Source organism: Hemibagrus wyckioides, linkage group LG19, assembly GCF_019097595.1.
Source record: "Hemibagrus wyckioides isolate EC202008001 linkage group LG19, SWU_Hwy_1.0, whole genome shotgun sequence".
Lineage (NCBI taxonomy): Eukaryota > Metazoa > Chordata > Actinopteri > Siluriformes > Bagridae > Hemibagrus > Hemibagrus wyckioides.
In genome coordinates, this window is record NC_080728.1 from 16,477,389 (window position 1) to 16,490,513 (window position 13,125).

The following is a 13,125-nucleotide window of genomic DNA, read 5'->3' on the forward strand; positions in this document are numbered from 1 at the left end:
TTCAAACCACATAGAATAACATAAGTGACAAACATGCTTTTTATTTGCTTACCACTCTGGAGGGATAGATAGATAGATAGATAGATAGATAGATAGATAGATAGATAGATAGATAGATAGATAGATAGATAGATAGATAGATAGATAGATAGATAGATACTGCAGATTGAGAAATCGAGAGACAAACATTTTACAGATGTCTAGAGTAAAGCAACATACTGTTACAGCAGTTACATGGAACCGCATAGACATGCTATAACAACACAGAGGTTTAACATAGTAATGTTAATAAAAAATAAAATTAAAAAATATCAAGGTGCATACATTACTAATGGACAAAAATTGAGAAGTCACATTCGCGTCAATGTGCTGGCACATCTTTTAAGCAAGAAAATCAAGATATGATGTGAGCACTGGGAAAAACATTATTCATGTGAGATGGGGGAAATGGCGCAGGGCTTGCAGGTAGATTGGTTAATAAAGAGACTGTTTAAAGCACAATTGTCAAGTATTCCAGATTTATATGACTATTGCAATTTTTATTGGGGGAAAAAGACTGCTTTTGAGTATGTTTAAGTGACAACCTGTCCTAGGTACATAAATGTGCTCCTACACACTCAGACACACACGCACACACACACACACAATTGTATGAAGATTGGTAGGACTGCAACAATTATAGAATGTAATTATAGCCATTCTTTTAATTATAGCCAGTCAGTTATTTTTATAGCATTTAAAAGATATTTATACAACATGTAAAAGGTTCTGGTACAATATTTAAGCATAATAAACAGTATGTAGTATACAGAACTGACGGCAATAATTTCTATTCGTTTTCCCATTGTCTTGGCGACGCGTTGGATGCGGACGTCCTTATTTGGGCATCGCGTTTACATGACAGTCGCTGAATCTCTGTTGCTGGATCTAAGCCCAATCTGGCAACCCGGTTTCTTGCCTAGCGAGCAGCACGAGCACAGCAGCATCAGCATCAGCAGATCGCAGCTCACACACACATACATAGTCATACATACACACACATACGCAAGCCGGTGCTCGTCTCTCTGTCTCCGTGTCCCTGTCTTTCTTTTCACCGAGCCATGAAACAGATGCTGTTCGACCTGATGAGGATGAGCAGGATTTGCCGGATGGTCCTCGCCACATGTTTGGGATCTTTTATCCTGGTCATCTTTTATTTCCAAAGTATGTTCCAGCCAGGTAGGACCCGCGCAGTTATGTCCTTTTGTAGACGCGTCTACTACAATTCCTTTCTAGCTAATAATCGCGGGTATGATGCCTGTTATGTTGGGATGTTAAAGAATTTTGTTGGGGAGAAAAATGAATAAATAAATAAGATCTGAGAAAGCGGAGGCGCGCGTGCACAGTGACAGGGAAGCGCGAGGCTCTGAGGCAGCTGTGTTTGTTAGGGTTAGGTCGTATCATACCTTTGTGCAACCTTTCCAAAGGACTAAATACGTCACACTGATATGCATCAGAGCTGTGCAGCCTTTTCAGCCGCTCTCACATTCTTACATTCCTTCTGTTGAGTTGAGGGCGGACAGCGGAGGGTTTGCTGCCGGGGAAATCTCCGCTCTCCATATAAACAAACAGATAATTGTTGACACACGGCGTGCGCGCGCCACGGACTGGCATATCTCGGGATGCTGTGCCTGGACGCATTTCCATTGATAATGTCTACTGCTCTTTGTTCGAGAGGACGAGAAATGCCGATCCACTGCGCGTGAACCAGTTTGCGCCTTGCTTCCCAAACCGTGCAAAAAAACAAAAAAGCAGGCCAAAATCATACGCCACGTGTTGTAACTATGGTGTCCTACGGTGTTGTTTCTATTTAACAGGAATATGATGTAAAGCTGTTTCACTTTTACAAGATTGCACCGAACAGAGGAGAGGAAACTTTCCCCACACGGAGTCTCTATAGGCGCGCGCTCCTGTCTTTCAACACTACGTTATTGCATGTGTAGGAAGTTGTACAGACAGACAGACTGTCAGACAGACAGCGTGTTAGACAGTTGAGAGTCAGACACACCGCTAATGTAAGAAGCAGACAGAGAAATAAAAGTGAGCAACAGGCTTACCGACGCTGTGGAAGCGGTGAGTCATCGACACGGCCGGCTCGTGCGCGATCACACAGCTCTTAAAGTACCCTTGTCATGTAAGCAATAAAATAAAATAAAAAAACATTTGAATGTTAAGCACAGGGTGTTATCTCCAGTCTTAAGGACCTTCTTTTCATGCACGATTTGAAAATGTCCCTTCATCCACGTGATGATCTAATTAATGAGTAGGATCAGGTTACCTCAGACTGTGCAGAACAGGACAGGAGTTAAGAGATCCTGGTGCTGAATAATTAATTGTTTCCCTCAATGCCCAGAAAATCTTTCAGATGTCTCAGGTACGTCTAATTCTGTACCCTTATTAAAATGCAGAGCTCTATGAATATACATGAATATGCAAACCTTGTGCAGTTTCAGCAAAATCAACTAACTTCATTTACAGAGTATAATTTTTTTTTTACATAAATATAGTGTTACAGATAAAGTCGTACATTGTAAAAAAAAAAAAAAAAAATGCTTAAATGTGAGTGTATAGTTCCATTGTAACCGAAGAGAGTTGACAACAAAGTGTCTAAAAAAATGAAAATTAAAACCTGAGAATATAAGAGCTGCCGTGGCGCTTTAGGCATAAGATTGCTAATATCGTGAGAACTTGCTTCTTTTTATTCAAGTCTGATCTCTGCACGACATTGGCCTGAAATGATTGATGATGATAGCAGAACATAGTAGTGATTTTCTTTAATTACAGGTTTGTTGTCAGAGGATCTTCATCACATAATCTAACACGGAGAGCACATTATCACGCAGTTTGTTACAGAATTTGAACACAAATATCATCTTACCCAGTGTGAAATCCAGCCTTAGATGGATTGCTAGCGAATTCTAGTAAATTTGCTCGCATCAGTCACGCTCAGAAACTAGTGAGATTTTATTATCAGACTTAATTAGCATCATTCATTTACATTCTCAAGGATTTATTTAAAAGCAGTCAAACCTGACCATAAAGCTTGTGAAAATGATTAACATTTGCTAAATTCTCCAATCTAGCAAGCTTAAGGCACAGAGATTTTGAGATAAGGTTTCCACTTATCATGTCATCTGCTAATCACGCCATTTGTGTGTCGCTGATAAAACTCTCATACATATCAGTGTCGCTTTCATTTTACAGAAGTACTGAGAAAGACTGTTTTGTGCTGTGTGCTGTGTTAACAACTTTGATACAAGCAGCGGTCAATAGCTTTTGCTCCGTTCATGCAAGAGATGTTAACTGTTTACAAATCGGAGAAAGGAGAGAGTGGGATAATGTGAGAAATTCACTCAAAGACGACAAACTGGACATGTATTATAAAAGCTGTGTGTGTGTGTGTGTCTGAAACCATATGGATAATCTGTAAAAAATTCATTCAATACTGTAAATAAACAGCTTTAGAACGTAAAACTACTACGTAAAAATCTATAATATTCCAATATCTGAAGATAACTTGAGAATTTGTGACATCTACCATTTGTACAAAGGTCTTCGATTCTCCTGCCTTTAACTGAAGCACATGTTCAGATGACACTCCATTAAATTTGATTAAACATGGATCATCAGGTTTTACACAAACTTCTGGAGCCCATGCCAGATCAAGTGCATGCTGACCTTCAAGTAGAAGCAATACTAAGAAAGTCTGTCTATATTTTTAACATTTTTCTTTCTTACTTAATTTGCCGGTAATGTAATTTGTAAGGGAAAAATAGTATGCAATTGTAAATACACTGGATGTCTCAGAATTTCAGACCCCACTGTGATTCAAGATGGCATGGATGAGTCCAGACACTGTCACATCTGTTCTGTTACATTCTGAGATTTTTTTTGTTTTTTTTGTCTTGCAATCATCCTTACCTTCTACCTGTTGTTATATTGTCCGTATTGTTTGTTTTTTTGTCTCTCGAGCTGCCATATTGAATGTTTCTGCACTTTTGTACCTGCTGATACTTGTGTTCAAAATTTGTACATCGTTTACGTTGATGGCTCCAACCAGGCCAACCAGTTATTCCTGTACGTTAGAAAACAATAAAGACTCTCCCACTGTGACTCACAGATGGTGGATAAAAATGTGAGCAGAAAGATGGAGGAGGAGAACATTAAAAGGTGGCACTATCAACCCATATATAAAATGAAATTACAGTTAGTATCTGAATTTTCTTGAGTTTAATACCTATATAGTGGTGTTAGTTTACTGGCTTTACAGATGTGCTATGTTGTGATATGGTCAAGTTACCTATACATTATAGGGGTGATGAGTCATTAAATGTGATTTACACAAAAAATTTTGCACTTCCCAAAACTCACCTGTGGATAATTTCACCTGGATACTAGAGATAACATAACACTACTTTTCTGATAAAGATATTAAAACCTTAAATATTAGACTTATGCTGCGTCACTGTCCAGCATAACACACACTGAAGAAAAGAAAGCTTTATCCATCCTCCTCATACATGAGCTCACAGATGCCCACAATTGGCATAGTGATTGACGATGTTTTGTGTAAATTGAAAGAAAAAACCCACAATAAATAAATATATCGAAGTATCAACGTTTTAAATTCGGTCCTCACAAAAATTCCAACCATGAATCTTTGTAGGTAAACGTTTCCAGTTACAATTCCTGTTATATGTTTAGACTTGTTTTCCTTTTCAGTGTGTCACTGTTTCTGTTCCTAGAGTTTTCCTAGGTGACTTCATACACTTGCTGTGAGCTCTGAGGCAAATTTTCACATTTGTGATTTCAGCTAGTTTTGTTGTACATAAGATGAACCAAACACACACACACAAACACTGTCACTTGACCGAGTGGCCTCAGTGCACTCGAATGTACGTGGCAGCTAGGGACATGGAGCGGAGTGACAAGGCTGACCTTGTTTGTTCAGCCGCGTGTATATCTTCACTACTGAGCCAGGGAGAAGAAGAAACAGAGATTCAGAGGGTGGAGGAACAGAAATGGTCAGTGGTCAGTCCAGGAATGTGTTGGTTGATCTCGAAATTCCTCAGGTTTCCGAAAAGGAGGCACATACACTATGGAGCCATGAAGCAGTGAAGCTTTTCTGATCTCAGCAGCATGGAAACAAGCGATTTGTTCATACATGCAGTTTGAGCGAAGAGCTAAGACCAGCATGTATGAACAAGGCTAAATTCTAAGAAGAGGAAGTGGCTTACAAATGAGGGTTCTCGGCATGCGATTGTGTGTGTGTGTGTGTGTGTGTGCTGTCTGTTTGTGATGCTGTTTTTAACGTGTACACATTTAGGATATCCTGTTTGCATGATAATCCTCCCCTGCTGGGAGAGATTGGCATGAGTAATGTCTGTTTTGGCTTTTAAAGCCAATCCTCTCATTGTATTTCACAGTAAGAGGGACAATAGAGAGTGTGTGTGGGAGAAGGACAGTCCTTGTTGTACATTCGGTGTGTGTGTATGGAGTCATGTGCAGTGGTGTTTGGGCAACAGCCAGAGGCAATCCCACTGAGGCCTGGCTGACTTATTCAGGGTGATAGACTGAGACGGCTGGAATTCATTACTGGTAGCTGGTAGCACAAGCGGACAAATGACGCGCACACACACTCTGACACACACAGGATATAGAAATCTAACTAAAGGTGATGATGAAGCTGCACTGAATGTAATGCTGGATTGATTATCAATGGTAGCTAAATGTACAACTCATATTGTGGCCAAATTTAAACCTCAGACTCAATCCAGAACCTCCCGACAGAGACTGACTGATGTCTTGAAATAGCATAGCTAAGATGTCAAGGCTACTATTTGTTCTTCATTGCCCTAGCATGGAGCCTTAAAATTTGGAAGTGTGGAAAATTGTATGGTCCCGAAAACACTTTAAAGAAACATTTTAAATGTCTGAAATATTGCTTTAATTGCTTAGGCTCTGTTGAAATATACCAGAGCCTACACAATACATGTTTTGAGGATGTATGTAGTTTTTCCCAAGCACATAATACAAAAGTAATTGTGTTAAATTGAATCATGATGGTGAAATGTGGGATTTTGTGACAGCTCGAATTGTTTCCTGAAGAATCACAGATTGAAACCTTGTGAGCTTTATACCCCCTTTACACAAGACTTTTCTTGTCAGATATTCCTATCCTTGTAGACACATTTTTTTTCCCACCGAGATTTAAAAACAAACCCCCAATGTTTGCTCCCCTCAAAATCTGCATGTGTGTTTGAAATAAAGTGTTTACAGATGTCTGGGGTTTCTTGTGAAACTCATTAGACTCATTACTCTGGACTGAGGTTGACCTGAGCATGCTGCTTCAGTGCATAGTGATGATGAACCGCCCATGTCATTAACCAAACAACACCTGGATGTGTTTGAAATCCTTCCTAAATAACATGGAGTATCCAGATTCAGTGAATAAGCAATTTATTAGTCATTATGTTTCTGTCTTCCACCATATGTGATGCAGGATTAGAATCATCACAGCTGTCTGTTGTGCATAATAGAGTTTCAATCATATTGTTTCACAGCAGACTGTTTTATTGGTGAGTATAAACTAATAAGTGTGATGGTGATCAGAATGAATGAAGTCCAGTGTCAGCATATTTGCAGACAGCAGTTCAGTTCAGACAAGTGTCAGGATATATAGTATACTAAATAAAATCACTGATTTAAAATATTATATTGAGAAGTGTTGTGTATTTTAGGTGAATATTAGAAAGTATTGTGGTGGAACAGCTGTTAAGGCACTAGGTCACTCATCAAAAGATCGGGTTCAAGCCCTTGAGCTGTCAAGCTACTGTCTCTGGGCCCCTGAGCAAGGCCCTTAACCCTACCTGCTCCAGGGGTGCTGCATGATGGCTGACCCTGTACTCTGACACCACCTTCCTGATAAGCTGGGATAATAAAAAATTTGTGGTAGCTCATGTGGTTCAGGCTCTGTGTTGTTGATTGGAGGATTGGGGTTCAAGCCCCAGCACCACCTGGCTGCCACTGTTGGGCCCCTGAGCAAGGCCCTTAACCCTCACTGCTCCAGGGGTGCTGCATCATGGCTGACCATGTGCTCTGACCCCAAATTCCAAAGTTGGAATATGTGAAAAAGGAATTTCACTGTGCTGTAATGTATATGTGACAAATAAAGGCTATTTTTCTTCTTCTTCTTCTTCTTCTATTAGTGATGTGAGAAAGTGATGGCACAAATGCATTTCATCATTTAGCCATATGGGAAAATACAATTTGATCTTCCTGATCTTCCTGAAAGTTCTCTTCCTGCAGTAAAGCTTTCGGGTGTCACCTTGATGTCCATGAGCTCACAGCGTAGCTAGCTGGATTTCAAATGTAAACAGGAAAAATACATGATTCTGACTGTTTAATCATATTTCTGACAGTAACAGATGGCAGACAATAAAATGTGATTAAACAAACGTGATTCATTTTGACAGTTAAATATGGAATCATAAGGATGACTTCAGTAATCATTTATGACCGTCATTATCGCGCAATTACTGCACAGAACACAAGCATACCAATTAACTACACAATCACTGTATGTGTGTGAACTGCTTTTAACTAATGCCGTAATCCTACACAGTAAAAGAGCGGTAATGATACAATGCTTTGGTTTCAGTTGACAATACTGGCTATTATATTTAAATATTTATTAAATATTTAATGAAAGAAAATTAAGAATGGAAAGAATTCTTTTTTATTTCTGTATAATAAGCAAACAAAACAATCTGAATTTTATTTCTGTGTAAAACTAAATAAATCAAACACTGCTTTCATTAATTTAATAATATAAATTTAGAAAAATATATAAATTCTCTCAAATATGTGAATAAACAAAGTCTCTGCCTGGGAAACGTGATTTGATTGTAATTGTAAATGATTGATTGAACCTTAGAGCTCCAAAGACGGCTAAAATGCCCTTGATGCTAATTGACTTCCCCTGCCATCTGGTGTAGGCTAGTGATGTTGGAAAAAAAACTGAACAGGTCATTTTAACTGTTATAATGTGGTTGTGTAACTAAATATATTATAAATATATGCAGGTTGGTTGTTGTGATTTCAAGCTTGTGATCTGAAGTGCAGATTCTCAGTAAAGGTGCAGGCCCTCTATAGATTGTAACTCTATGGGTTGCACAGATTTTGGCATTCTGTTGATGAAACACTGCAGTTATGATAGATGCATAATTAATAGAATGCTTTTTTACATAATAATTACTAACATTCTGGGAATGTTCCTGTAATGTTATTTCATGGTTTCATAATGGGAAGTTTGCCAAATAAGTATTAATTTTGTAAGTACAAAACAGTCTGGAAATGTTCCCCCTGTTTATAAGTCATAGAAATGTTATTGGAACATTGTTTGAATTATAAAGCACAATAAAATGTTTTATTTTGGTAAAGGAAATAAATCTTGAAAATTAAAAAGGACCTAAAAATGTTTAGGGAAAACAAGCTGGGTTTAAAGTCACAGTTTCTTAATGATAATAATGTTAAAGGAAAATCTAAGGCTATAAATGTGTTACTAAGAAATATTAGTAAGAGTATTGTCAACATGCTTGTGATATTTCATGTAAATTGAATTCATGGAGCTGCACCAGGTTCTCTTTTTTTCCTTATGCATAATATTTTACAGGTTTACAATGATTTTTTTTAAACAACTAAAATTATTTTTATAATGCATATGTTAAAAAGAGTTTCTATTTTTGACTCACAAATTGAGTAAAAACTTATTTTAGTCAGTCTTTTCTGATAAAATACAACTATTGTCAGGTGTTAACACAACTGATTTTCATTATCTTCCTCCTTTTTTGTGTGTTAATTAAGCCCATGAGCTCAGGGAATTAATTTCAGGACTGAGGCTTTGGGCCTCAGGTGTTCAATGACTCACAATCCACAGGTACCGAACTTCCAAGCGAATTACAAATCTAAATTGCCTTCAGAACTTTATGCTGTTCAATTCCTTTCCCCTGCGCTGGTGGTATGTATATGGCAATAATGAGCTTGCGTCTGTTATTTGTGCCTTGCTGTGTCAGCGTGATCCTGCACGTTGTGGGCTCATTACGCCGTCCATTCGGTAGCGCTGTGTGCTCAAGTGCTTATTGATAAGCATTGATTTGGCTCTCACAGGGTACCACTGGGTTGCTAACAGATTGTTATGGAGTTCGATTATGACCAAACTGTTTCCTGTTTATGAGCTGTAGGCTTCTTGGATATCCGCTATGCATCAAACCAGCACCGAAGCACAGATTTGAGGCATAAAAATCCATTTTATGTATAACCTCACCCAATACATGAGATCATTCGAGTTCCGCAAGGAAGCAAGCTCTTCCTAGAGTGCTTTATAGTGAAGAAATAGCACAAAAACTAATTTCCCGATGTATATAACTCAATCTTTACCAACGTGTTAATTAAAAAGGGAAGATATATTACCTGGAGTTGTTTTTAACTGGTCGTTTTAAGGGAGCTGAAATGTGGTGTAATTTTCCAGATGGATTCAGACGGAACTAAAATCCTAAATCCGGTTCTACGGAAATAAAGGGATTATTATAGAAGTTACCACTTCCTTGTATTGTTGCACTTCATATAAAGAAGGTTCTTCTAAGCTGGGCCAAATTCAAAACCTAGGGGCTATGAAGTGTACATGCACCTTCATCACTGATATACACGCAGACACACACACACACACACAAAGACACACACACACACACAAAATCCTCCTCCATTGTTTATATCGTAGAAGACAATAAAACAGATACAAAGCTGTACTATTGTTGCTTGGATCTTGTTCATGCAGAAATTACTGGTGTTGTAGTCTGGATAATTTCCTTTGTTCTGTACTTCAGTGGTTAGCATTGCTGGCCACACTGATCATCTGTTTAACACACACACACACACACACATATGTGCACTCCATTAAAAATAAATAGTAATGAGAACTGTTCAGGAAAGTGTTTGGACAGGACTGAGGTGAATCAGATTGAAATCAGACTTTACTCTAAGGCAGAAAATGTGTAGGATGGCTTTAATAATCTCCCCATCTTCCTTTGTTCGCTTCACACTCTCATTGTGTCTTGGTGTTTCTTATTATGTGTGTGTTGGTTGTGTGAATTTGAAAACCTGCATGTTAGTGGACCACAGGGAAACCAGTCTGACACTTCAACACACTGGGGCTGAACAGGAAGGCTTGTCTCATTACTCTGTCTCAGTTTACCTTTTTCTTTAGGGCTCTGTGTGTACATGTGTGTGTGCGTTTGGGTTTGTATTTTGTCTAGGTAATCAGCCATGTTTCAGCGCTCGATAAACCACTGTAGTGGTTGATTAAAAGATATTTGTTGTTTTTCAGATAAAAGATATTTGTTTTTTCTTTCAGAATGAAAGTGAAGGACTGAGAGGAGACAAAAGAGAAAGACAATATGAAAGCAATAATGAAAGGATCACCATGGAAACTAGGGTGTATTTTTTGTCTTGGGGGTGGGGTGTGTGTGTCGGAGCATGTGTACATGTACTGTACACGTTTGTCTTTTCTTACCTATGAATATGTCTTATTAACGCTTAGATTCACACTAAATCTTTTTACTGTATTTCCTAACTCACTTGCTTTTAAATCCCTTTAAATGGAGGTTCTATCATCATTTTTATAAAAAAAAATCTATTTGTAAAAAAATCTATTTGTAACTGCCAATTCTTAAAGCCCTTTATAGCATTTTTAGCCACAATGAAAATTCTTCAGGACCCAAAAAAATGAAATATGGTGTCCCACAAGGTTCTGTTTTAGGCCCACTATTGTTCTGACTTTATATGCAGTCTCTTAAACATGCAATTTGCTGCAGATACACAATTTATCAGGACCACAGTTACACAAAAAAGAAAGTCAAAAACATAAAGGAATTAGAAAACCCTAACATCCGTCTTTTAAGTTCTCAGACAACAGATGTTGTTGTAAGTTGGCTTGCGAATACTGCATGGTTGCTGATTTCATCCGAGAGATTGATGGCTATTTAGTGAAAAGAAAAAATGTATAACAACATAAGATGTATGCTTTTAAAATCACATGGTAAGCATGAGCTTCACCAATATTTTATTGAAATGTGGTGACATGTTTAGCAATTTGTCAACATTTTCCATTACTCTTGATAAAACTTAATAGTTTACTGAATCATAATATCAAATACTTTACCGCAATATCATAATTTTTGTTTACTTACAATTTTTCTAGAGTTTTTATACAACTGAGCAATTGAGGGTTAAGGGCCTTGCTCAGGGGCCCAGCAGTGGCAGAATGGAAGACCTGTGATTCTAACTCCTTAGCCAATGAGCTAACACATCATTGTTTAGTGTCTTTAGTACTTTGATGCATGATTTTAGAGGCGTCCTAGAGTTCAGTGTCACTCATTTTACTGTTGTTGATCATTGCAGTGCCTTTTTCATTGTTCAGGTGAGCAGACAGACAAAGAACAGATTTGCATTTACATTTAGGCAACGTCAGTACACCTGGACATGTTCACCTCACTCAAGGGTTCATTGATTCTCCTGCTGTGTTTCCCTCGACGGTGAATGCTGCTCTGTCTTCTCTCCAACTACCGGATAAATGTGCCCTTCGCTATTATGCCAGCGACATTCTGCTCTCAGCAAGAAATGAACAGACTTGCAAAAAGAGGTTCCTGGTCCTTCTTTCGTATCGGGGTTTAAATCGACCCACACAAAGCTCCAATTCTGCCTCCCACTGGTGCATTACCTGGGATTCATAATTACCCAAGGTGAACGGCGCCTCTCCCCAGATCATGTATGAGCTTTGTTGTTGTCTCACCTCCAGCAACACAATAAGTCGAGTACAAACATTTTTCTCCCTCTTTTTTTCTCCTTAATTTGGTCTTGTCAATTACCACCTACTAACTTACTCCCCTAACACATGGAGGAGGGTGAAGCAAACACATTCTGACACTGAGATACATGAAGCTCATTTTTTTTGTCATAGGGCAGCATACCACATGTGGAGGAAATCACTATCTGCATTCCCTATATACCATCCCTCCCATCTAGAGAGACATTTTAGTAGGGCAATTTTAGTTCCTTGGATCCTGGCTGCAGATACTCTTTATATATATATATATATATATATATATATATATATATAAAAACTAAATCTCCTGACAACAACGTGAGCAGTTTTCAGTTGCACCACTCAGGAGCCAAGCACACTTCATTTTAATGGGGCAAAGTTTAAGGTTTATTGGGCAAAAGGCTTTTAGTATGTCATCTTGGATCCATTGGATGCCATGCTTCACTGGGAGAAAAAATATCTCAAAGTTTATTAGGCAGTTAATGTAATTGTAAATATAATTTGTAAATATTGTATATTGAGGTCCTTTTCATTATTTACATTCATTTTGAAAGTTTGATGTTTATATATATATATATATATATATATATATTACAACACTTAGTTCTGATCCACTAATTTTATTGAATTATCCTCACTACAAGAGCTCTTAATATAACTGCATTAGGATATTTCACTGTTTGTATTACTCTGTCTGGGTTTGTCATGTAAAAGTGCAATTCACTGAAATTATTACTACTTATCGACATCATTGGCGGACATTAAATACGGAAGCTTGACAGATGAAGCTTAAAAGGAAGAAGGGAAGCTACAAATCAATATGAGCACCGGGCTTTCAGTGAGTGTGACTTCTTCAGGATTTATTTCCTTTTACGGAGGAAAAATAACCAAACATTTGGCCATATTGTGCCTGTAATGTCAGTTACTCCATGTTTCTTATTCATAAAACTTTTAAAAAAGCAGTATTGTATAAATCAATATGGTTATAATAATATTATAATCAGCTGATGTTCAGTATAACTGGATTGTTGCTAGTGCAAGTTTAACTGAATCGGTTTTCGTCAGTGAAATGTATCTAGCTTTGCTAGCTGATTAACTGCTTTCTGGCATGACATTTTGTCGACCTGATTTTGGCTTCAATGCTTTCAGTGCTCTTATTTATAAAGTGTGAGAATTAAACAGGAGCTCAGACCGATGCCCAAGAT

The 13,125-nt window shown here is 37.9% G+C and overlaps 1 protein-coding gene across 2 annotated transcripts in view; it reads left to right on the forward strand.

Annotated features, from left to right (window-relative positions):
- The first annotated feature begins 948 nt into the window (after window positions 1-948).
- Window positions 949-13,125, forward strand: part of chst11 (carbohydrate (chondroitin 4) sulfotransferase 11) — a 55,662-nt gene continuing 43,485 nt past the window's right edge. Inside the window, exon 1 of one of the 2 annotated variants that reach the window (XM_058417500.1) lies at window positions 949-1,203. In XM_058417500.1, coding sequence (XP_058273483.1) covers window positions 1,101-1,203 — 103 coding nt within the window. In that variant the 5' untranslated portion in view covers window positions 949-1,100. Of the gene's footprint in view, window positions 1,219-13,125 lie in introns of both variants that reach the window. The other variant, XM_058417499.1, reaches the window with a different exon arrangement.